Genomic DNA, 23,829 nt, shown 5'->3' on the forward strand with positions numbered 1-23,829 from the left:
GTTGTTGATGACACAGATGTTGATACAACTGATATTTCAGTATAACAAGTAGACATTATGATGTACATAACCTATACTTGAAGAAATGTACTGGACCTCTGTGAATTTTAATTGAATACCCCTACTACATGGTATTAATAATGCACTGTATACAATAGAGCAGGGGTAATTACTATCAGTGTAAATGCACACAGCTCTACACTGCAGAATAGTCATAACAAAGTATTGTTGTGACAGAGAGGAAATTTTGTACAATATTCATTCAAAATGAGTGATTGTTCAGAGTTTGATCCATGATTAAAAACTGAGATAAGTATCATGGATGAATGAAATGTCTGCAGGAAAAGGGAAAAGGGATAAATATGAGAAAATCTGAAAAGGGCAGAAATGGAACAAGGTGAAGGGAGGCAGAGGCAGGAGTTGGGACGGGGGGGGGGGGGGGGGGGGGGGGGGGGGGGACACAAAGGCCACAAACTGGGCAAATATCATCCCAACAACAATCTGCATGCAAACACTATATCAACATGTGTTTCTGTTCATAGCCAGCTAGTTTTCAGCTATGTGACACTAACAAGCCTGTCTCATTTTATTTTTGAAACCACATGTGGATTAGAGATTGTCAAGGAGGAATATTTGCATAAAATGTAAACATATAGAAATGGAATATGACAGTATGGCATTATACCCACACATTAAACTGCTGGTTAAAAAGCACATACAACATTAATTTAAGATGTATGTATGTGTCATATGGCACAACTCGTTCAGAGCTGACATACACTGACAGAAACACAGAAAAGACACACATGCACACAGGAGTAGAATATAGAAAATACAATGAATTATTATCACTGATATGTTATATGAGCACAGACACAATTTAAAGTTTTAACAGCACAGATGAATTCATAAACAATGATAAACTCTAAGGTTGTGGAGAGAGAGATGCTCATGCAGAACATCTAGAATGATGGCGTAGGCTGTAAATGCTGAAAAATATCATGAATGTTGAAATCATGAAGCTTCTGTTTGTTAGGGAAATATAATAATGCACAATATTTGAGTCGTGACATAAATGAGGTGTAGGGGGGAACAGCAGAAAAGGAAAGAGAAGTTATGTGAAACAAGTTAAAGTATAAAATGACATCATTCAATTTTATATACTAGCGTATCCTCTGTCGTCGGCCACCATTTTCACAAATTTGAAAATATACACTTGTGGTCCCTATCCTTTCACAAGGCCCACTTAAAGATTGCCACTGTTGAGGATGGGATTGCTTTACACTCAACTCTTTGACCATTTGGAGTGGACCATCCGGAAATTGAGACATACCATTTTTACAAAAATCGAAATTGTTAGCAGGTCTGGCTTACCAACTAGAATGAGCCTATTATTACCCAACTACATGAGTAACTTTAAAAAATGACAGCTACCACACTGTGGTAATTATCCTTTACCACTGACTGTATGCTAACAGCTTTGTTCTAAACTGAGCACTGTTTCTTTTACGTGGATCAGCTGGTGAGAATGCTGATGTTTTGCCTCGGACAAGTCAGCTAGAAAGATTAAAAAGTCACCTGGAGACCCTATTTAGCTCCACAACATGGTGTTAATGTAGATTTGATTAAACTGTTAGGCACAGATGATAAAATCTCCAAGTGACAGTTGTCAATTCGGCTTACAAAACTCATATTATTTGTGTGTTAATCATTAAAACAAGTGCAGCAGCCTTTCTAATCCAGCATGTTTGGAATGGGTTGTTTTTTCTTGTCCTGTGTTAATGCTCTGCAATTGCTTCAGAATGACTCCCTTTCATTTGTAAGTCCTCAATTCTACAATACTATCACTTTTTATTGCTTGTGTGCTGGATGCTGTGTGCAGGGCACACTAAAAAAACTATGGTACAGAGTGAAGATACAAAATTGTGTTCATTCTACCTGGTTTATCTGCAATAATGCTATAGTGCATCTATGATCAACTGGATTATGTTTCTACAGTCAATATTTGTTCAAATAAAAAGACCCTATCTAGAGCCAGCGTTAGATTTGTCTGCTCTGAGCTACTGTAGAAACATGGCAGACTCTGTTGCAGAGGCCATTCTCCCTATGTAGATATTAAGGGCAAAAACACATGGAATATCCTGCATTACTGCTGTGGAACAATTTCAAAGTCAACATCATATATAATATTAATGCATAGTTTGTGAGCCTTAACAAAACCTTATAGTAATAACACTGTGTATTTGATGTAAGAATTTCAACTATGATATTCTTGTGTACAATTCTCTGGTGACCCTTGTCAATTGTAGATTTTACTTACTCCCATGGTTTTAAAGTAATAGTTTCAGCTCCATGACCATAATCCACATAATTGATCGGTTTGCACTTTCCTTGGTTAACATGACTCTCCGCCTGATACCATTGTGGCTCAACTATTGTAGTGGCACTCAGGAAATAAAGTAATGTGAGTGCAATCCAATAGGCCTCAAGGGATTCTGACCTCCAATAGTGATTAAACACAAGCCTAAAGGCCATCGATCATTGGCTGGAGTAAATCAAAATTAGGTGGAAGAAAAACAGACAGCGTTCATGGGAGAGAAAGAGAATGATATCTAGTGAAGAGAGAGTATACTCAGCATGAAACTGCATGATGGAGGTAGAGATCAAGGGACAGGGAGTGAAAGAGAGAGAAAGAGGGATCATATTTGCTCCCATCATCGAGCCTGTAAGTACTGACTCAAGAGTCAGCTCAGGCCAATGAAATCTGTCTGTCAATGAGAACAATCAATACTATTCCTACTGAGAACAAGTAGGAGGAGGACAGAGGGGAAAAGACAGGGAGAATAAGAATTATGGGAGGAAAAAAACAACGGGAGACTGGACAGCAGTCAGAGACGGCATGAACTACAAAGCCAAGGAGTGATTAATGCAACATTTCATTCCCTTATTCAGCCTCCACCCACTCACTGATTAGGTTCCCCAATGAAAAGGGAGACGGACGTGTACAGTATCATAATGCAGAGTGTCTCCTGCCTTTGAAACTCAAGCAGTCAGGACAAAGGTGTAATGTGCAGTCTTGGCCTTTGGAGGCACTAGCGGCACTGCACCAACACTGCTGCTACTTTTCTGCAGGTTTTTTGTTTTCTTTTTTTTGAGGGAGAGTAGGCAGCATTCCCCCTCTTCATTTCAGCAGGGAGGACACTGTTGTGGGGGGGGGGGGGGTTCTTCAGCAGGACAGTATTGTGATTAAATGCCTCTGTCTGACCATGTTTCATAGCTGTTCTGTAGGCCGCACTGAAGGGCCAGCCCTACAGGGTTAGGGTATTTGTCAAACTTTAGTCTAAACCTTCTGAGGCTATAGCTGTCAGCATATTTGTTCTGTACAGTCACAGTGGTTGCAGGTGTTGTTGTCTATTGCAAAGAGAAGCCTGTGCTTACTTGTTCACACACATTGTGACCATGTAACCCAGCTTTGCACCGTTGGACTCTCCTCAGTAAATCCACTGAATTAGCATTTCCAAACGATGGCTGTTTGAATAGAACTGCACTCTGTCAGTTGTTCTGCATTGCTGCAGCTACCTGTGCTCTCTCCACCGCAGAGCAGGGAATGATTCAGAAGCCAGCCTCACTCACTTGTTCACTGAGCCACAGTTCACTGTCTGAAAGGAACAGCTAAAATGTCATCTAATCTTATAACAGTCATATTTCTTTAGCAATAGGAGGAATTAATATCTTGTGATTACAACATGACAGAAGGCCACCTGAAAGTAATGTTAACATCACATTCACACTCACAGCTCTTGGTAATGTTAATCATATTGGGCTAGCTTGTCTAAGACTTTGTTGCTGCTTTTTGTCTAAATGAATTTATACCATGAATCTGTGTGTTTTAAAAAATACAGTGATGCAATTAATTTTACAGACAGAAAAAGAAAATGTTAGATATCACTAAATGCCAGATAATTTAAGCAGCTGACTCAACTTCTGAAAAAAAGTACTTTTGATTAGTGGACGATACAATTTTACCAATCAAAAGCTACAGTGTTTGAATCTGCAGATGCATGAACAATTAAAATAATAAAATGTGTCCATCTTTCACGTTACAATTTGGTTTTTTAATTCATATATGGAAAAACGAATTATAATTTCTCTGGAGTTCTCATTTCAATGGCAACTTTTGTTTTGTTCTGCCTGTCTGGTTTTCTACATTGAAAGATGGTATTCAACAAATTTAGGGAAGACTTGAATCATCATACAGACACCACTCAGTTGATGATTCTTCTGGTCCACATTGCTGTTTGAGATAAAATCATTCCACTATGTCAAATTTTGCTGTTTGCTTGGTGAAGATCTCTGTGACGGGTAGGCTACATTTGGGGTGAGGCAACAACAAAACTCGATGTGGGTATTGTTAGTAAAAGATAAATGTTTATTGTCAGGCTATGATGGGAAATTAAAAATAATCAACCAGCTGATTTTACTTTCTTTTCTGTCCTGCTGCAAAAGCTACACTGACCTTTTTTTTCTTAATAGTTTTAGTTGCCTTAAATTAACCAAGGATGGATCAGAAAATAATGGTCATTTTAAAAAGCAATGACCTCTTTTGTTGTTTCTGAAGGAGGATGACAGGAATCCCTCTTAAATGTCCAGTGTGTATTAAGGAGGGTCTGTTGGCAGAAATGGAATATAGTTTTGAGTATGATCTGAAACTAAGAGTCATTGGGTTTTGTTACCTTGGAATCAGCTCTTTATGGCAGCATGCCCTCTTCCACGGAGTCCACCATGTTCCCTGTTTCTATAGTGGGCCAGAATGTACAAACCAAACCATAGCTCTAGTGCTAGATAGGGGTTTTCAGTTTGTTCTAATATACAACATCCCCACTAGATGCTACTAAATCCAATTCACTATTACTTTGAATATGATTTTTAAAAGAATTAATTTGAGCAAACTTATCCTTATAACAGACATTTTCACACTACCAAGATAGTGTGAAAGTAACTTCTGCCACAGTGGCTTATTTAAATTCACACTGTCCAATTAAGAGGGAAAATAGAGCTTGGTGCTCTTTATTAATGATTAAATATACATATTAAATGAATATGAGGATCAGCCCAGATTGCTGGTTTACTGGTTATGTAGACACGTGGTTTACCCACAGATCTTGTGCTTTGGCTCTCCAAGTATCAGTTATCACTACTTTCAATTTTTATACCCACTGACTGTTGTTTGGTACTGTCTTAAGTGTTGTGGAGTGATAATGACCCTGTACTTCAAACACTGGCATCATTTACCTCACTAAAGGTTTAATTTGTATCATCATTTGTTTTCCCTTGGCTTCACTAAAAGGTTGGTGAAATGCAGCCCACTGTATCGATATGAATCAATAATGCAATCAAACACCCAGCGTTGACCCAAAATGCTTTGCTGCACCAAGTCCCAGAATTCCCCTGTCCACTGTTTCCGTAGCAACAGCAGAGATAAGGAGAAAATGAGGAGAGCAAGAGCGGAGAGAGAGAGAGAGAGGGAGGGATGGTGGGGAAATGATCAAAGGATGGGAATGTAAGACAGAATGATTAGGACTGATAAATTAAGCATAAATGATCTAAAATAACACATTAAACCAAAAGAATAACAATTTCAATTTTAAAAGATGAGCACCTTTTTAACACAAGGATGGACGGAAGACGAATAGATAGATAGATGGATAGATAGATGGATGATAGATAGATGGATAGATAGACAGATAGATAGATAGATGGATGATAGATAGATAGAGAGATAGATAGATAGATAGATAGATAGATAGATAGATAGATAGATAGATAGATAGATAGATAGATAGATAGATAGAGTTGACCTCCTGTGACTTGCGCCCTCGAGCTATCAGGTCAAAATAGGGTCACTACTATTTTGATTATGTAGTGTATAGTTGTAAATCAACAAATACTAAACAATTTAAGATGCTGATGTCAGCCTTAATCTTTACCTTAAGCTGATTGGATAGTGACAATTCAATCACAACGCAGAGTCCAATCAGAGGGCCTCTTTCTTCAGAGGATTCTATTGCCTAAGAGGTGCAATAGATCTTCAAGGCTGATGGTGGACTACAAATAGTTTGTAGTTGTATGTAATTATTTGTGTCTAATTATGTGTAATAACTTTACAAGCTCAAAATGTTATTGACCCCAATTTGAGCCCATATTGAGCCGGGATCATCAAAAGGTCAAAGAAATGCACTTTAGAAAATGAAATCATTACCAGGCTACAACAATCCCTCTGGCAGGGGCGAAGTAAAGAGATTTTTTTATGACATCACTGTCATTTTTCTCTGTCTTATTTCAGGCTCCTCGAACCAGAGGTAGTAGCTTGCGCCCCTGCCCTATTGCTTGCTCACAGACTAGGTAGGAGAAGAGTCAGAAAGTTACACAGCAGGGAAAAGGAGTGTTCCAGTGGGATGTTGCCCTTTCAAAATGCCTCCAAAATGCTCATGTCTTCCGTTCTTCCCGCCCTTCACAGCCACAGATCTGACAGTGTTGCATTGTAATGACAGCAATGACATTAAGATCTGTAATTCATCTCATCTGGGTAAGGCAGGTTCTGTAATAATGTCAGCAAGAGAGGGGCAGGGAGGAAGGAAAGAGGGGTGCTACAGATGGATTGGAAGAGAGTCCCAGCGGCACATTTAAAGCAAAAGCCCAGCGACTGTTTGTGACTGCATTTTTGAGGTGTGCTTTATTTATCTCGCTAAGAGACTTGACAACTGCAAATATAAGATAATTACTACTAAGATAAATAAAGCACTGATTTTATTCCTCAAAAAAGTTATCAGCTAATTTTTTTTTTTTAATTTGTAGTTTTTACGTTTTTGAGAGTGCAGAGAGATGGAAAGCTATGAGGCCATCACAGCACAGCCAACACTACACTCGTCACCATAGCCCTTCGAAGTTGTTCTTACACTTACCTGAGTGTGTGTGTCTGAGTGTGTTTGTGAGTGTGTGTGTCTTTTGCTGGTGAGAGTTTAGTCTGTCTTTGCCTGCCTGCTCATCTATCAGCTGGTCTGTCAAAGAAACCTGTTTTTGATGTGTGCGTCTTTGTATTTGGAATATGACCGTTAGGTGTCTCAATAGCTAACGTAGCTCTTCGAAGCCCTTCTACAGCCGTCAGTGTTCCAGCCCAGCCTGACAGAGAGGCCCACACAGCTCAGCTCATCTCAAAGTACAATGGGAACTTTTTCTTTTAAACTTTTGGGGAGATCATACATGTAAAGCTATTTCTTTCCAATCGTCTTGAGCCCATTATGCAATCCCTGGAGCCGAGTCTGTTGTGAGACAAACCAGGGCTCTCTGTGTGCTGCGCTGTAAGAACTGACCTGAGCTCAGCTCCAGAGGAGAAGACAAAGGAAAACTGACCAACCGACCAACCAGCTCTCACTCTCCTGGTGCGGCAAAGAGCCAACCAGTGTGCAACAGTCACTTTCACTCTGGCACAGATCCCGAAACAAAACATTAAATAGATCCCCATTTATTATTTTACTTTTATTTCCTATTTTCAGTGTTTCAGTGCCAAATACTTTTTTTTTTTTTTTTTTAATGATCTCAATAGGACCATGAGAATTTAGTACCACTTTAGATCTGCAAATCTGCAAACCAGGACCCAGCCACATCTCCCTGAAAGCAGATGGGAATAAGCCCTCGCTGGTCCATTTGGACTAAAACTGCTTTCAAAGAGGTAAATGTGACAGTGAATGTTTGTCAAACCTCCACCTCCCCACCTCATCGCCCCCACCCCCCAAACCCCTATCTGTTAGTACCAGAGTGAGAGGAGACCGGGTGAGAGGAGGAGAAGGAGGAGGAAGAGGAGGAGCAAGAGGAGGGGAAGACAGCTACACACAAAATACAGACACACACGGAGAAGGACGGACAAACAGACAAGAAACAAACACAGAAAGAAGAAAATAATGGAGAAAACAGACAGACAGACAGATGGACAGTGTAACACAGACCAACAAGAGCCAACGTACAAACGCATGACCTGACACAACCTGGGGAAGGAGACAGTGACACAACAACAAAACAACAATAACAACAACAACAGCACGCATCAGACATGGATCCACACTGTGAACTTTAACCTTCAGACCAACTCTGTTCTCTCCGCTGGTTACAACATACTGTAGGTGTGAAAGAGGCATATCTCTGTCACACATGAACAGACTAATGAACAGTACACAGGCATGCATTTAGACACAGTCAAGCTCGCAGTCACACAGTGTTCAATTATGTGCTGCTAGGTTGTGTGTGCGTGTGTCTTTGTGTGTGTGTGATTCCTTTTGCAGGAAGTGGCTTTCTCGTTTAGAGTAGGTCCACTAGCACTGTTTTGACCGTCGGTAACTATATTATTTTAGATCATTATTTCATTATATGATATAATATTTTAATATAATATTTTCTACAGGCTCAAGTATGATTGATTTGATCAAACAAAACCTCTATGGTGCTACTTGAAACTAAGGTTGGTAAGTCTGGAAAAGATTTTAAGAGCAGGGTACACATATGCCACCCATACGTCTCACTCCCTCCCATCAGCCCTCTTGTTGAGGCTAAAACACATGAACACACACTGACAACTGCTAGGAGCCGACTTTTCTGTGACTCGTTCACTGACCTCAGGCTATTGTCTCTGCTTCAGCTGTGTATGTCTCCCCACCTGAAGACTCTGGTCATGAGCAGTGAGAGCTCACGCAGACAAATAGGATAAAACTTCAATCCAACCTCTAATGTGTGTCTGTGTGATTTTAGTTTTACATATAATATATATCTCAATACCCCTGTACCCTCTAAAGTATGTGCTTGTACTGTGCGTGTACAGTATTTTAATGTGCCACAATTTTGAATACATTTATATGTGAATAGCAGTTTTGTGTCCAGTAGCTGGTATGGGCAGAACTATAAAGTGGGGCAGAGAGATGCATCTGTGTGAAATGTTTGTGTAAATGGGTGAATGGCAAAACTGTAAAGCTTTTTGAGTGGACTAGAAAATCACCATAAATACTGCATCATACAGACATTAAGATGAAATTTAAAATGTACTTAAAACTTTGCCTCAACCATTCTGAGCATAGACCATACAGAGTGAGGACATTTTGGGAAAGTGAGGACAATTTGACCGGTCCTCACTTGTTCATTGGACTGTTAAAGGGTTAACACTTTAAGGGCGGGTTAGAATTAGGATTAGGCATTTAGTTTTGATGGTTAAGGTTAGGGTAAGGGGCTAGGGAATGCATTATGCCAATGAGTGTCATCACTAAGATAAAAGTGCAAGAATATCTGCACGTGTGTGTGTCTGTGTGTTTGCATAGATATGTATATAATACTATTTGTACAAGGGGAAGTGTTGTAGGATATAGGACAGCAAATGCTACTGAGCTTTATTCTACATTCAGATGAGCTGTGATGAGATGAAGCAGTACAGCAAGTAGCTAATGATAGTAATCAGTAACTAATCAACACTACTGACAACAATAAGCAATACAAAATATTCTATATATAGTAATAACTAGTATAGTATAGTTTATATAATATAAAGATTTTTTAACTGTATGGGCAAAACACACGCACACACACACATAAGCTACCCCACCACCACCCCTACGCACCACTGTTATTCACAGTATGATGCTGAACCACATCTAAAATATTTACTATGACAAGCAACCTGCATGTACCTTTATACTGTACATTTCACCACATGTCTGTGTGTGTTTGTATAAGATGCAAGTGTTGTTGTGAGTTTTGAGGCATTATGTTGTTTTTTCTGATCTTGATGTTGTTGCTGGGGGGGGGGCGTTTCTCAACTTCATGTTATTTTTCCTATGAAGTAGAAAAAGTGTACATGTATCTATCTACTGTAATACACTGCACTTTACTGGATTTAAAGCAAACATGCAATAATCTAATGTAATCTAGTTTAATCTAGTCTAGTCTAATCAAGTTTAACTTTGTCTAACTGAATTTAGTCCACTGTAGTCCAATGGAATCTTCTCTAATTTACTCCTATCAATTAAATTCTGAATGAATCTAATCGAATAAAAAGTTTTGTGAAGTCTAGTCCAATATAGTCTGACTGAATCTAGTCCAGCTTCCTCTAATTATTTTTGTTTGTTCTCGAAAGTGTTACCTCTGTGTTTCTACGGTTTGATCCATGAGGAGGTGGGATGCTAAAGCAGAGGCCCCTCCGGCTTGAACCAGTCCTCTCCCAGGAAGGATGTCACACTGCTGGACTCTGAGACGTCTGTGTGTGTATGGGTGTGTGCTTTGGAGTGTGTTTGTTCGTGTAGATTACGGCAAAATACAGTAGCATAGAGGAGTGTTACAGGTGAAAGGTCAGGGGTTATATTTCAAAACGAAGATAATTATTTTTTAGTATCAGCATTTGGGGTTGGCAAGAGACAAGATGGCAGCGGGAAAATGGACGAAAAGATTGGATGAAAATTTAGGGGAAAAGATTTGGCGAGCGATGCAGATGAAGCAGGAGGGAATGAGAATAAGAAGAAAGGAAAAATGTAAGGAGCAAGTGGAAGAGGTGTGTGAACAGTAAACATGGGCGCAGAGATGACAGTGTGGTGCAAGGAGGAGAGAGAGAGAAAGAAGAAACAGTTAAAGAATCATGTCAGAAAAATAAACTGCAGTGAAATAAACAGAGTGACAGTGAGGAAGAGACGGCAGACAATGACGATGAAGAAGCCTGAGGTGATGCCTGAGAACAGACAGACATTCATCTGATCCATCTGTTCCACCAGACTACATTCAAACAACTTAAGATTTACACATGAAGGGTTTCATTTCAGAAACAGACTGAAATATTTGTGAAATTTAATATTGCATGATGTTAGCATTTTAAACAATGAGGCTAGGGATATTTTGTATCTTTCTTACTGTCAGCCAATCAAATCCCATTAAAAGAGCATCATTATTATTGTTATTATTGTCTTCGACCCGTCTGTGTGTGTGTTTGTACAAAACCACTCAAAAAAGGATGGATTTTCACCAAACTTTGTGGTAATATTACTTCGAAGAGCATCTCCAAAAGTTGATGATTGGTGTAAAGACACACAGACAGTACCTTCTCTATACTATTTCATTAATGTTTATTAAAACTGTAGTGTCCTACAATAGATCTGTACATTTGCGCAAGATAAGAAGTCAACTTCCCAGGTCAACTTGTTTTTCCACTCTTTAAAGATAACTAGAAAAAGAAGAGACTTGACGGACTCTGTGCTCAAACTTAATTGATATTGAACATATCACATGTCAAAATCGCATTATATTTCACACTTTGCTTCCTTGGGCCCTCACAAAAAATACATGCGAGTGTGAAGCCCAAAGAATAAATGGTTCTCGAGATATGCATTCTACAATATACTGTTACTTGCGTGCTGGACGCTGCGTGAAGAGCTTTTTATAAACAGTCTATGGTGCAGAGTGGGGTCAAAAAACTACTTGGTTTATCTGAAATAAAGTCGTAGTTTCTCAATAATAAACTGGAATATTTTTTGCACTTTTTCTATAGTGAATGTATTTCAGAAAATAAACCTTAATTTGCTTTATTACTATTTACATGAGTTATATATAAGTTTGAATGATTTACATAAGTGCTGTTATTATTTCATATATTTATTGCATGATGGCTATTTCAAGGTCTGTGAAGTAATCAACACGAGTTTACAACTTTTCAAAGTAAAAGCTCTGTGATTCAGCTCGATATAAAGCTTAGCAGCATCAAACAGAATGTTGTACTTTTTGTAGACAATTTGCGAAAGAGGAAATGATTCTATGAATGCTGTTGCCATGATGGATATCAGCACCCTTGACGCCCTGGGTATTTATGTGTCTCAAGGTAAGCGTTCCAGTCTAGATGGAGAGCAACTACATTTTTGAGAGGAAATATTTGCACCAGATGGTGGGTATGAAGAAGTTACTGCACAAGTTGCAGCAAAAGCATTTAAGTAACAAGATTTATGATGAAGACATTAAATTTGGGAATGAAGCAGAATTGTGTGTTTTTTTCCATTGTTATGATTATTATAGATGCTTTTACATAGTTTTGTTTGTTAATTCATCCATTTACCCCAACCTCCTACCTACAAGGATTTGTGGTGCTGATACTTGTCTTCTTTTGTCTTTTTAGGGGGATTTATAGACAGTTAAAAAAATAAGAATAACTCCTGATGCCTCTGTGGGTGAAAATACAGCTAACATAATAATCCCATTAATTGGCAGTGTTTTGAAATGAAACCGATTCAGCTGTATGAGGTTTAACACAAAGAACTGTATCAGCTGTGATGAACACAGGATACAGCGTACACAGGAGACCGGTGTTATCTTTGCATGTGACTGTTGATCCACCTCAGTGCAGAATCCCAATATGACCACAGTTCACAAAATCAAAGACAAAAATCTGTCATTAATACGTTTGTGTTGCACTACAGCGAATCCAGTCACTTGCATATCAGTGCAGATGGTAGTGCTGCAGCAACCTCTGCAGTACCTCTGCAGTACAGATGCAGGATAATGCATGAAGGGGAATTATTCGACTACAGCTGTAGTTTGAAGGTGTGACTGAGCCTTAAATATCAATGTCACTCTGTGCACTTTGATATAGTGTTAGTGCGACAGCAGAGAGGTCTGAGGGGAGTGAGTTTTTCCTCAGCACAAAGAATTAGTGCTTCTTGAGTCCTTTAATATTGAAATACATTTCTACATTATATATTTTACGTAATCTGTATGGTTTGTGTGTGTGCTTTTGCATCAGCTTTTTTTGCATCAGTTTGTGTGTGTGTGACAGATAGGTGCTGAGGGGTATTGACATCATTGACACCAGAGAAATGCATTTTTTTTTATCATGGGGCTTCAGTTATTTTTGTCCAGCCCATGTATTTGTACATGTCTGTATTAGGACATGTGTGTTCAGAACATATATATGTACAATATGGATATATTTTTACTCGCTACATACACTATGAGTTTATATCAATCAAGACGACGCATTGAGAGACAGCCCACTGCTGTCACTAAAGTACTGCCCTCCCTCCACCCCTCCTCCTCCTCCTCCTCCTCTTCCTCCTCCTGCTCCTCCTCCTCCACCCTCAATCCTCCACCTCCCCCCCTCCGCCCTCCTACCTTTCCGAACGTTCCCATCCGTTGTGCGCTGGAATTCCCCCGCGCTCAGCAGGAAGCAGGCCCGGTCATGTGGGTAGCGCTCACGACTAGTGGTGGAGCCAAGGCCCCCGGTGGCTGGGCTGCGCTCGTCCCCAAGCACCTGGTCAATGGTGGGGCAGTCCTCATTGGCCAAGGCTGCTGTGTTGGCCGCTGTCTCACCATTTTGCTTGGAATCTGTGTGAAAAACAGAAATGAAAAGAGAAATATCAAGGTTGAGGACTGCAGGCAAAATAAGAGAGGTACAAATGAGAGGAGGAAAGAACAGTTTGAGACAATTGCCAATTGGAAGGAAGGGAGGGGAAAGTTGAGAGAGAATGTGGTGGAGGGGAGTTAAAGAAAGAAAAGATTAATGGTCAGGAGAGAGAGTGGGGAGGAGGGTATTGAAGGAAGAGGGGAAGGTAAGGTTGAGAGCATAAAAGCAATAAAAATGGAAAAGGGAGATAAGAGTAGAGGTGGTGAGGAGCGACTCGGAGGAGGACAAGGAAAAGGGATTAGGAGATGAGAAACAGAAGCAGGAAAAAGGGAGGGAAAAGAAGAGTGGGAGAAAAAAAACGATTGAAAGGCAAAAAGAAAATTAAATTGGGAGAAGAGAGAGGATAAATGATAGACAGGGGAAGGAAGGAGGAGGGGCGTGTGAAGGAAGGTTAGTGCCTTGTGATAGTTATCCTGATCACATGACCAACACACTGCAGCAGAGCAGGCTGCACACACACACACACACACACACACACACACACACACACACACAAACACAGAAGGAAAGGGCTACAGGGGAAACAGTACTTGTAGCTTTCAACACAGCTGTCAAATCTAATCTGATGTGACTTACTGTTAAACAGAGCAGTGGACACACACACACACACACACACACACAAACACACACATATACACACACATACACACACACACACACACACACAGCTTAAGCGAATGAAAGACAACACAAACATGCACACATTATACTGGACAAGGGTCAGATTATGTTAGAAACCACCTAATTCATCAATGTTGATGAAATATGGAGCATCGGCAGTTGTTTTCTGACGCTATTCCAGCACCTAACCTGCTGTTTGGGATGGATTATACTGGCAGCTGCGGGGACTTCAGGGTTTATGATCTATCAGAACCACTTTGTCCTCAAGAAGACATTCAGAGTGTCGCGCTCAGTTGGTTACATTAAAAGTGCCAAAAGCAGTTATGTAACAAATGAACAAAGAGAGCCAGAGAGAGAAGTACAATCCTTATCTGTTTTCTCACAGCTGGCCAGTCACAGGAACGGTTGAAACAGACTCCCTGTAATGACGGAGGAAAGGTGTGTGCGCACGTGTGCACGTTCCGAAGCTCTCCGATTATCTGACATGCATTTTGAGTGAAGGCTGCTCTATAGTCTACATCCATCTACAATCCAGTGATTTTGTTTAGCAGATCTTACATTCGCTTCACAGTGAGCAGACTCTGTGCATGTCCACTGATCTTGTCATGCTGCATGTTTTGATCAGCTTTTCCGTGTGGCCAGAACCTGCAACTTTTACGCTCACACCTTACAGGCAGATTGGCCGACCACAGCATGGTGGTCACACTGACGCCTGGGCCACACTGGGTGTGTGCGCAACGTGTCTGAACTGCGTCACTGATCTGCTGCGTCCCAAGCATCTGTTGTTCACCGAGGGAACATGTCTGCTGTGTGCCAGCTGCAGAACTGCTATGTAAGGTTTCTGGTACTGTATATTCTTGAATAAAAATAAGGTCAAACTTGACATGTGCGCTGAAATGAAAAGCACGACGTCCACAGCACCGCTCATGCATCCAGAGAGTGAACATGGCAACTACAGTGGTTTTGTCCATTGGCGACTCAAATGAAGGTTATTGAGACAAAATAGCTGCATTGTCAAAATGACAGAAAGGTAATGTTCCTTTGGGCAATTCTTCATAAAATATAGAGCTTAGTTTTATACCAAAGCAGCCTCAAGACTACAGCTTTACCTAAAATACATTGTAGATCAATTAACATAAAATAAAAAACATAAACTTTGGAATTGCACAACTTGCTAAGAGAGATTTAATTGAGAAAATGTCTTCAGTGCAACAAATTGAGTTGTATTAAAATTCAAACACTGAGCATTCAGTGGAGATTACTTTTTGACATTTTGCCCTCAGCTACTGAAATGCTGAAAATTATTTTGCCGTTGATTTGTAGCCATTGTAGCTAATTATTTTTATCTGAAAAACATGCTGTGGTTTATTCTGCTGCTGACCTATCTCATATCCTGACCCAACTCTTCATGGGAGCAGTTGCAGTTTACGGTCTTAACATTGAAAAATGTGCAAAACCAGAACGAACACATGGCACACACCCAAACACACACACACCCACACACACACACACACACACACAAACACACACAGAGAGAGAGATAGAGAGAGAGAGAGAGAGGATGATGGACATGTCTATTAAAACAGCAGAGCAGAGACTGGATGAGATGGCCAGGATCAATGTTTCAGCAGTCAGAAAATAATGTACAGCGATATAGACCCCATCCAGGATTATCATGACATGTCAGCCTTGGTGGTACAGCATCGGGCTGCGACAAGAAAGAGATGGATTTGTCAAGTGAAAGTAATATTTTTTTTCCTGAGCTTTCCTCGCCCCATCGTAAATTAAAATCTATTTTAGTGTACTCCACTCTAGGAAGAATGAGGACATCAGTAAGTTATTTACAGCTTTAAACCCTCTTAGATACACAAGTCTCACATCATCACAGTGCTTTAAATCTGACCTCTGGTTGGCGGGAGAGTCAGAAACTTTGACAGTTTTATATAATGATCTTGTTAAGGCCACTCCAGTGATTAACTTTAGAATTTGGAATTCTGTAAGTATTAAAGTCGAGAAGAAGAGACGTCTGATCTGAAGAACCAATCCGTTTTTCATCCATTCCAAACCATGCGTAAAACAATGTCTGAGCCCTTCAAGACACAAACATTTCCCATGACCTCTGCTGCTCAATGAGAACAACACTCTAATGCTCCAACTGAAATTCAAGCAATTTCACAATGACTTTATCAGTGAGATTCAAGGATTACAATTAGTGGTGGTCAAGGTTAAGACACAGTACAGGTTATAAAAAATACTTGTTTGCCTCTGATGATCGGCATTTTTTAATATTTTAACACTACAGTAAATGAGTGATCAAAATCAATAAACTGAAAATAATAGAATAACAGATAATCAGAAATGTCCACCACCGCTTTGACTCTAAATTTTGAATTTAAGCTGAAAGATTTGTGCTGGTTTTTTTTGCCTCTCACAAGCAGATCTATTGTTGTCAGCAAGTCAGTTGACATTCCAGCATTGCTGTGTGGGGCATGTGAGGCTGACCTTGAATTACTACTCTGGTATTTGAAAGACAGTTGTTCAGTTACACCATCATATTCACACGTTTAGATTTTCAAGGCCCCACTGAAACATTCCCATCCATACATGTTCAATCACTCACCTGCCCTGTTGATCTCAATGATCTCCTCTTGTGCCAATGGGCAGTCTCCAGTACCCATCATGCTGCCAGATCCTACCATGCCCGGCCCAAGCACATTGCCCATCAGCCTGTGAGGAGAGGCGGTTGCCATGGCCAGGGCGTCTGGCTTGCAGTAGTTAGGACTGCCTGGCTGTGGCGCTCGGGGGATGTGCTTGTTCCTCTTCTTGGGGAGCTTCTGCTTGGCCATGGCCAGGGAGTAATACATGCCGAAGTTGTTGACAATAACGGGCACAGGCATGGCAATGGTCAGCACACCAGCCAAGGCGCAGAGGGCCCCCACCAACATTCCCGACCATGTCTCAGGGTACATATCTCCATAGCCCAGTGTGGTCATGGTCACCACAGCCCACCAGAAGCCAATGGGGATGTTCTTGAAGTTGGTGTGGGCGGCAGCCGTTGGATCATCTGGGTCGGCACCAATGCGTTCAGCGTAGTAGATCATGGTAGCAAAGATGAGGACGCCCAGCGCCAAGAAGATGATGAGCAGCAGGAACTCGTTGGTGCTCGCCCGCAGAGTGTGGCCCAGGACCCGTAAACCGACAAAGTGGCGGGTCAGCTTGAATATACGCAGGATACGGACAAAACGCACCACACGCAGGAAGCTCAGCACGTCTTTGGCTGTTTTTGAGGAGAGGCCACTCAATGCCACCTCCAGGTAAAAGGGCACGATGGCCACAAAGTCTATGATGTTAAGGGCGCTGTGGAAGAACTCTGCCTTGTCAGGGCAGAAGATGACGCGCATCATCACCTCAATGGTGAACCAGATAACACAGACGCCCTCCACATATGTCAGCCAGCCATCTGTGACCACCTCATACACTATCTGCAGGGTGAAACAAAAAATAAAGGATTAATTGCTTTTATCGAGCCCTTCAGGACAGGCTATACGCCTGAGAGCACAATACAATGTTTCACAGGTAACAGTTTTTCATTTATGCTTCAGAGTCCCAGTATGTCACCAATTCAGTGCAACTCTAAACTAAAAATACGTAACTCATTTTAGGGCAATCCTAAATTATACCTAACATCTACATCAATTTTGCATCTGTTACGATACATATTTTTTATTCATTGAGGTTAATGATAATTGGGCATGGTCCCTGCAGAATAAATGAAATAAACTATACTAAATGACACTTATTTATGAAAAGTACATCTTAGCATGTGATGAAAATTGTGTAATGATGACTTATATGGATCTGGAGGAGCTTTGTCAAGTGTAATAAAAAGAAAACTGTGGTTTTGCCATAAGGGTTATCTCTCCTTAGGTGATGTATGAGATGATGCATTGACCTTGCAAGGAGGGCCTAGCAAAATGATGCTAATAATTGCATTATGGGATATGTAGAATAGAGTACTTCTCAAGGTTGATCCAAAGGGTTCTAAAAAATTTATGGATATTTTAGCCTCTGCTGCTTCTTCATTCATTTTTAATCTGTTTCTCACAAATCACTTCACTTTATTTTTATCAAAGAGCTGTTGCTGGAGTGTCACATTCACATCAAGACTAACGGACCAATAGGCAGAAACGTCACTCTACCTCCTCGTGTGTCACGTTGCCGATTGTGACATTCTCCGTTTTGTTGTAGATGGTGTTGAAGGCTTCGTGGGTCTCCAGGCAGAAGGTGGAGATGGAGAGGAGGATGAAGAAGAGTGAGCCAAATGCCACATACTGCAGAGAGAGAGAAACAGACAGAGGGTTCAGGGAAATGTTGCATTTTGCACATAAAACATATTACCTTCCTTTTACTGAAAAAGAGCAGGAGACTGTCACAGCTGCACACCAACACTGCAGGGGCAACACTGTTTTTGTCGACAGTATGAGCCTTTGTCTTTAGTATTTTGGTGTTCATGGGATTGCTGATGGAGGAGGAGGGGTTTGGGCCATTGCAGTATGTGGAAAGCAGTGGTTATGCCAACACGCTGCAGATAGGGGGCGGCATTGACACACTGAGGACAAATGCTGTTAACTCAGCGCAAATGTCTTGACTGCTGCAATCCCACTGATAACGGCAGTCAGAGAGATAGAGGGAGGGAGGAGAGGATGATGGATGGAGTGTGTTAAGGAAATGAGGTACAGAGGGTCTGTGTGTGTGTGTGTGTGTGTGTGTGTGAGAGAGAGAGTGTGTAATAAGATCAGTTATCGCCAAACGTCTTTAACCACCAAAACACACATACACACTCTATCTGCCTTACAACAGTAAAAGTGCTCAAATTTGTTGCAGTGTATCATCACACATGTTCTGTATGTTGCTCTGCAGCATCTCTTTGAGTCTCCAACTGTCCCTTACCTTCCAATCTCTTTGTCCCTGCATTTTCTCAACCCTAATATTCCTTCTCAGCACTGTCCTGCCTCATGATAATGCAGATACTGAGTTGTCGATTCTGAGCCAACTCAATTTTTCACAGTCACAACATTTACATATTTGGCTTGATCTGCTCATGAGCAACCGTCTTTAACTTTGGAGCAAAGGTTGATCAGAAACTGCGTGATGAGAAGCAGATAATCAAAGAGAATTAGTGAGACCGTGGCTGAGGGAGAAAAGCATGGTTACATATTTATGGAAACGAAAACAGGCAGAATTCCTTGCTTCATTTGGGCAGCAGAACGAGCTGCAAGCCCACAACTGTGACAATACAAGAAACTGTAAGCACATCCGGTAATATCACAGCATTAGAATTCGTTTGAAGTCCTATATTCACTCTCACACTCTCTCCGACTCCTCAGACATAATGTCTGACTCTTTAGTGGCTAATTGTTCGATTGTTTTTGACAGCTAGTCTCTAACTGTGTCTGTCTGCTGGACAGGCTGGTTTGACAGAGCCCTGAGACTGAAAGCAGGTTAATGAGAGCCCTGAGACTGAATCCAGACAATGAAGTCGCCAAAAAAATCCTTTTGAACTAGAAAGACACTGAAATGCTCTGCACAGCAATGCAAAAGCTGTAAATGAGACCCAATAACTATCATGTCTGTTTTGTCCCAGGTTTTTGTTTATGTTTTTGTTGATCATTCCATTTGTAAAACTCTCTGAGACTCATAAACATCTTAAACAGTTGGCTGCTGCTGATAAATGCAACCGTTGATCGACATAACTATGGAATGTCGAAATATTTGATTGTGTGTTTTGGTCCAGTGGGAGTATGTACAGTCAGATTAAACTGATTAATTGTGTGTATGTAAACAGACTCCCTGTAACGACATAGGAAAGGTGTGTGTGTGTGTGTGTGTGCACGCATACAGCAGTGCAACTGCCTGCTAGGTCAGTGATGAAGGTCGACTTACTGCTCTGTGTGTATGTCAGTGTGTGTGTGTCTACTGACGTGTTATGGACATACAGCATATTTATGTGCAGTGCTTGTGTAATCAGCTCCATGTATATATAAGTGTGTGTACTTAAATGTAACCACTGTATGTGTTTGGTTAAGTATTTACACATGTTAGAATGCTCTCTCTCTCTCTATGTGTGTGTGTGTGTGTGTGTGTGCATACGAGCACGCTCTTCAGCTAAGTGATGAAGATAGACAAATGAAGTCTTCCTCTAAACCTCAGGGAGCACAGAAAGTCCCACAGCTTATTATCATGGTCTAATTTAACACTGCTATCTAGAGCTGCCCTGGATACACAAAACACACACACACACACACACACACACACACACACACGCACACACACACGTTCTTGAACATTTTAGGGTTGTCGGAGAGTTATTAAAAGCAGAAACAAAAACATCCTCTCATTTAACTTTTCAACTTGCTCTTTCTCTAACTGGATGCTGCCCCATCAATTTTTTCTCCATATGAGTTATTTTATTATGGTATTTCTTGCAAAGAATAATGCAGGGAAGTTTCCTCTGTTGCTCTTTATCCGACAAGTATGTGGATAACAAAAATCAGTCTGAGTGGAAGAATTTTGAATAAAATGAAATGGACTTCAGGTCATTATCATCTTGTTCAATCCTTTGGGGACTAATGGAGAGCACTGGTTTGACTATGACTATTTAACCTCCCTCTAGTTCTAATTCCCTTAACTCAGCGTAGCTTGAGGGTGCTTTCACAACTCCTTTGTTCGGTCCAGGCCTTCTGACTTTCCTGTTAATTCTGAGCCAAAATAAAAGGTGTGAAAGGTGCCTCGGACAACGGTACAGATCAAAAGACCAAAATTGAGTCCAACCACAAGACGTTGTCTCGGTCAGGATCAAACTCAACCATGATCCGATTCCTTTGCAGTGTGAAAACACTTCATGCAAATCAGCTCCGTTCAACATTTCAGTGGACCCATCCCAGGTAAGCCCATTACATTCCCAGTCCTAGTTTTGTTGCCTGTTTGGGTTTTATGTGCATATGTAGGTGCAAATTATATGTTGCTGTTTCAGTGATCTTGTATGAGTTGTTAGGTTTCTGTCGGTCTGTGCCTCACAGGCTGCCCGGCTGCTACAGTCGTGTCTGCCAATTGCTTGTGGTTGTGTGCTATATAAATACAGACCATTTACACAAATGTGTTTGAGGCTTAAAAGGAAACACTGCCCATTCACTTTCAATGTGGTGACCTCACACGTTGCTGAACTGCATCATTGCTCCCTTGTTTTGCTTTGCTTTAGAAAAGCTAAATTTTTCAAGCATGACAGGCTCTCGACAATGATATCAGGTTCATACTAACACCGCTCCTTCCCAGTGTCCCGAGCTGGAAACCATAATTGGTTCTCTTGTCTTTTTTGAGTAGCTTAAAGTTCCAAAAAGATACAAATTCCTGCAAAAGCACTTTCTCTATAATAACATTATCTTCATGATGTTTTACAGCTAGATGAGGGCTCAGTTCCAGACCAGTAAGTTGCTGATGCTCTAAAAGACAGTCTCTTCCTGCCAATCATTCACACTTATCCACTGATGACAGGGAATGTTGACAGGGAAATGAACACAGACGAAAACCATGCAGGATTTGAAATATTCCAAACGTTGCCATTGCAAAATATTGCTTTAGGTCAGAAAGGATTCACCATGTCTCCTGGGCCTCATGTACACACTATGTGTTCGGTGAGTAACACTGATAGTAAGCAGTTGACCAACCAGGCTACAAGTAGCTACCTTGCTACCATTCTAAAATTGTGTGTGTGTGGCACTAAGACAGAAAGTAAGTCTGAGGTATTTAGTCAGAAACCAAAAGTATTTGGCTCTGTGACTGATGATTTTCTCTTTAAACATTGTTTGTCTAACAATACAGCTGAGATTTGGTTTGTTTTTGTCAGATCACAGCTAACACCATGAACTCTTTCAGAGGGAAACACATTCTTCCTGCCAAATGTTTCCCAAATGTGTGTCTGCTCTGTCAGACGCTGCAGTAGATAACCATCCTCCATTAGGCATCATGGTAAAATAATGTGATTGTAAGACTGGCTGATACGAGGGCTTTAGCCTAAATTGTGGCCAGTTAAGGGAACATTATAAACTGACTGTGTCATTTTGACTTTTACAAAACCCTCACGAAGACTGACAACATTTTCCAAGTGTAAACAATTCACCATTAATACGATATATTAGCTACAATCAGAGAAATACACAAGTACATATGGTGAGCCCGAATTTGTATAATTACAAGTCACCTTTGGGACTTTTCCAGGATCATGAAACCAGCTCATTTTAAGAGGAGATTACCATGTTAATCTATTTTGAATGGATAACCTACTCGAGAGAGCATCAGCTCAAAACCTGCCCTCCAGACTCCTGACCAGTCAGATCACAGGGAAAGTGGAGTACGGCTTTAGGAGGACAAAACTACTGAGTTTACAACAGAGAGATAAAGATCGTGAAAACCATTAGATTTGATTTGATTTGACTCGCACTGTGTGCAGCATGAAATCAGATCACAATCAAGACATAATCAATAAAACCACATGCTTTGTTTGGCTACACTGTAAAAAAAAAATACAGCAGCTACTTCTCTGTTGTATTTATGACAAAGTAGCAGCTCAGCGAGTGTCTGGTAGTTACCACGTCAACATTTGTTAAGTCATCAAATCTCTGGGACAGAGAATTTCTCACCACAACTTTTATTTGTAATCATTATTATTGATAATGTTGATTAATACACTTTAATTCATACATTTCATAATTTGTATACACGATCAGCAACATTAAACCGGTACGGCTGATCCTGTTTATCTGCTGCACCCAAGAGTTCAGTGTGAACCATGTCTGGGAATCAAAACTTAATATCTACTTCAGATTTGATTTCATGGCTTGACTTTATCAAAAACACACTTGATCATTTGTGTTGTGGTGGCTTATGTGGGTTGTATATTTTCTGTGTTACCTATGAACATAATTCCTTTAGAATAGAGAATACATGTACTTATATTGTATCATTAATATTGTATTGATATGTATATACATATAAGTGCACTTTAAATGAATGAAGTTAATGTTCCTGATGAGTTTGGTTTTACTCAAGTGCCTGTTTGGCGGGACCTCCATAGCACCGCTCCTCTCTCTTCACTGTGCAGACTCTGGCTCCACATGGCATCACCAGTGAAAGATGGCAGCTCCTGTATCTGGGATATTTTGGCAACATTTGGAGATGCGTCATCCACCTTTATATACAGACTACTGGTTAAATAGTGGTTCATCTTTCTCTTTCTCCTCTTCTATCTTAGTAATTTCCTTCCTTCATCTTCATCATCATATTCCCTCGCTTCTGTCAGTCATACAGAGTGACCTAAATCTCTTCCCTTACCTCCCCTGAACAATCTCCTCTCATTCTTTGGCTTTCCCTCTTTATCTTCTTCATCACTGACTATGCCTTCTCCCTCCTGTCTTGGCTTTTTTCTCTTCTATTTTTGTCACTCTTTTTATACCTTTCTCCTTCATTTGTATTCTTCCATTTTTCGTCATCGCTTGATGCCTTTAGATCTCTATGTGCTGAATCATTTTCTTTCTTTCTTCCTTTCTTTGATAGTTCATCTCATAAGTTTGCTCTGAGCAACCCTGTTTTCAGCTTCAAAATGTGTCTATTTACAGCAATAAAAATGTGCCTTGCACCACCCAGGAAGTCAGACAACGTTAGCAGTTAGCTAGTGTAATACA

General features: G+C 40.6%; 1 protein-coding gene across 8 annotated transcripts in view; it reads right to left on the bottom strand.

The window, feature by feature from the left end:
- LOC109639951 (voltage-gated potassium channel KCNC1-like) overlaps positions 1–23,829 on the bottom strand; it is a 74,408-nt gene that overhangs the window by 22,577 nt on the left and 28,002 nt on the right. For 5 of the 8 annotated variants that reach the window (XR_011241083.1, XR_011241082.1, XM_020103694.2 and 2 more), the window contains exons 2-4: positions 18,292–18,423; positions 16,713–17,574; positions 13,180–13,392 (exon numbers count right to left, since the gene is read on the bottom strand). Coding sequence is in view for 4 of the 8 variants with exons in the window: in XM_020103694.2 (XP_019959253.1) it covers positions 13,180–13,392; positions 16,713–17,574; positions 18,292–18,423 (1,207 nt within the window). In the remaining 4 variants the exon portion in view is untranslated. Of the gene's footprint in view, positions 1–10,177; positions 10,313–13,179; positions 13,393–16,712; positions 17,575–18,291; positions 18,424–23,829 lie in introns of all 8 variants that reach the window. The other 3 variants (XR_011241081.1, XR_011241080.1, XM_069525129.1) reach the window with 1 other exon arrangement.

This window comes from Paralichthys olivaceus, chromosome 5, assembly GCF_024713975.1.
Source record: "Paralichthys olivaceus isolate ysfri-2021 chromosome 5, ASM2471397v2, whole genome shotgun sequence".
In the NCBI taxonomy this organism is placed as follows: Eukaryota; Metazoa; Chordata; class Actinopteri; order Pleuronectiformes; family Paralichthyidae; genus Paralichthys; species Paralichthys olivaceus.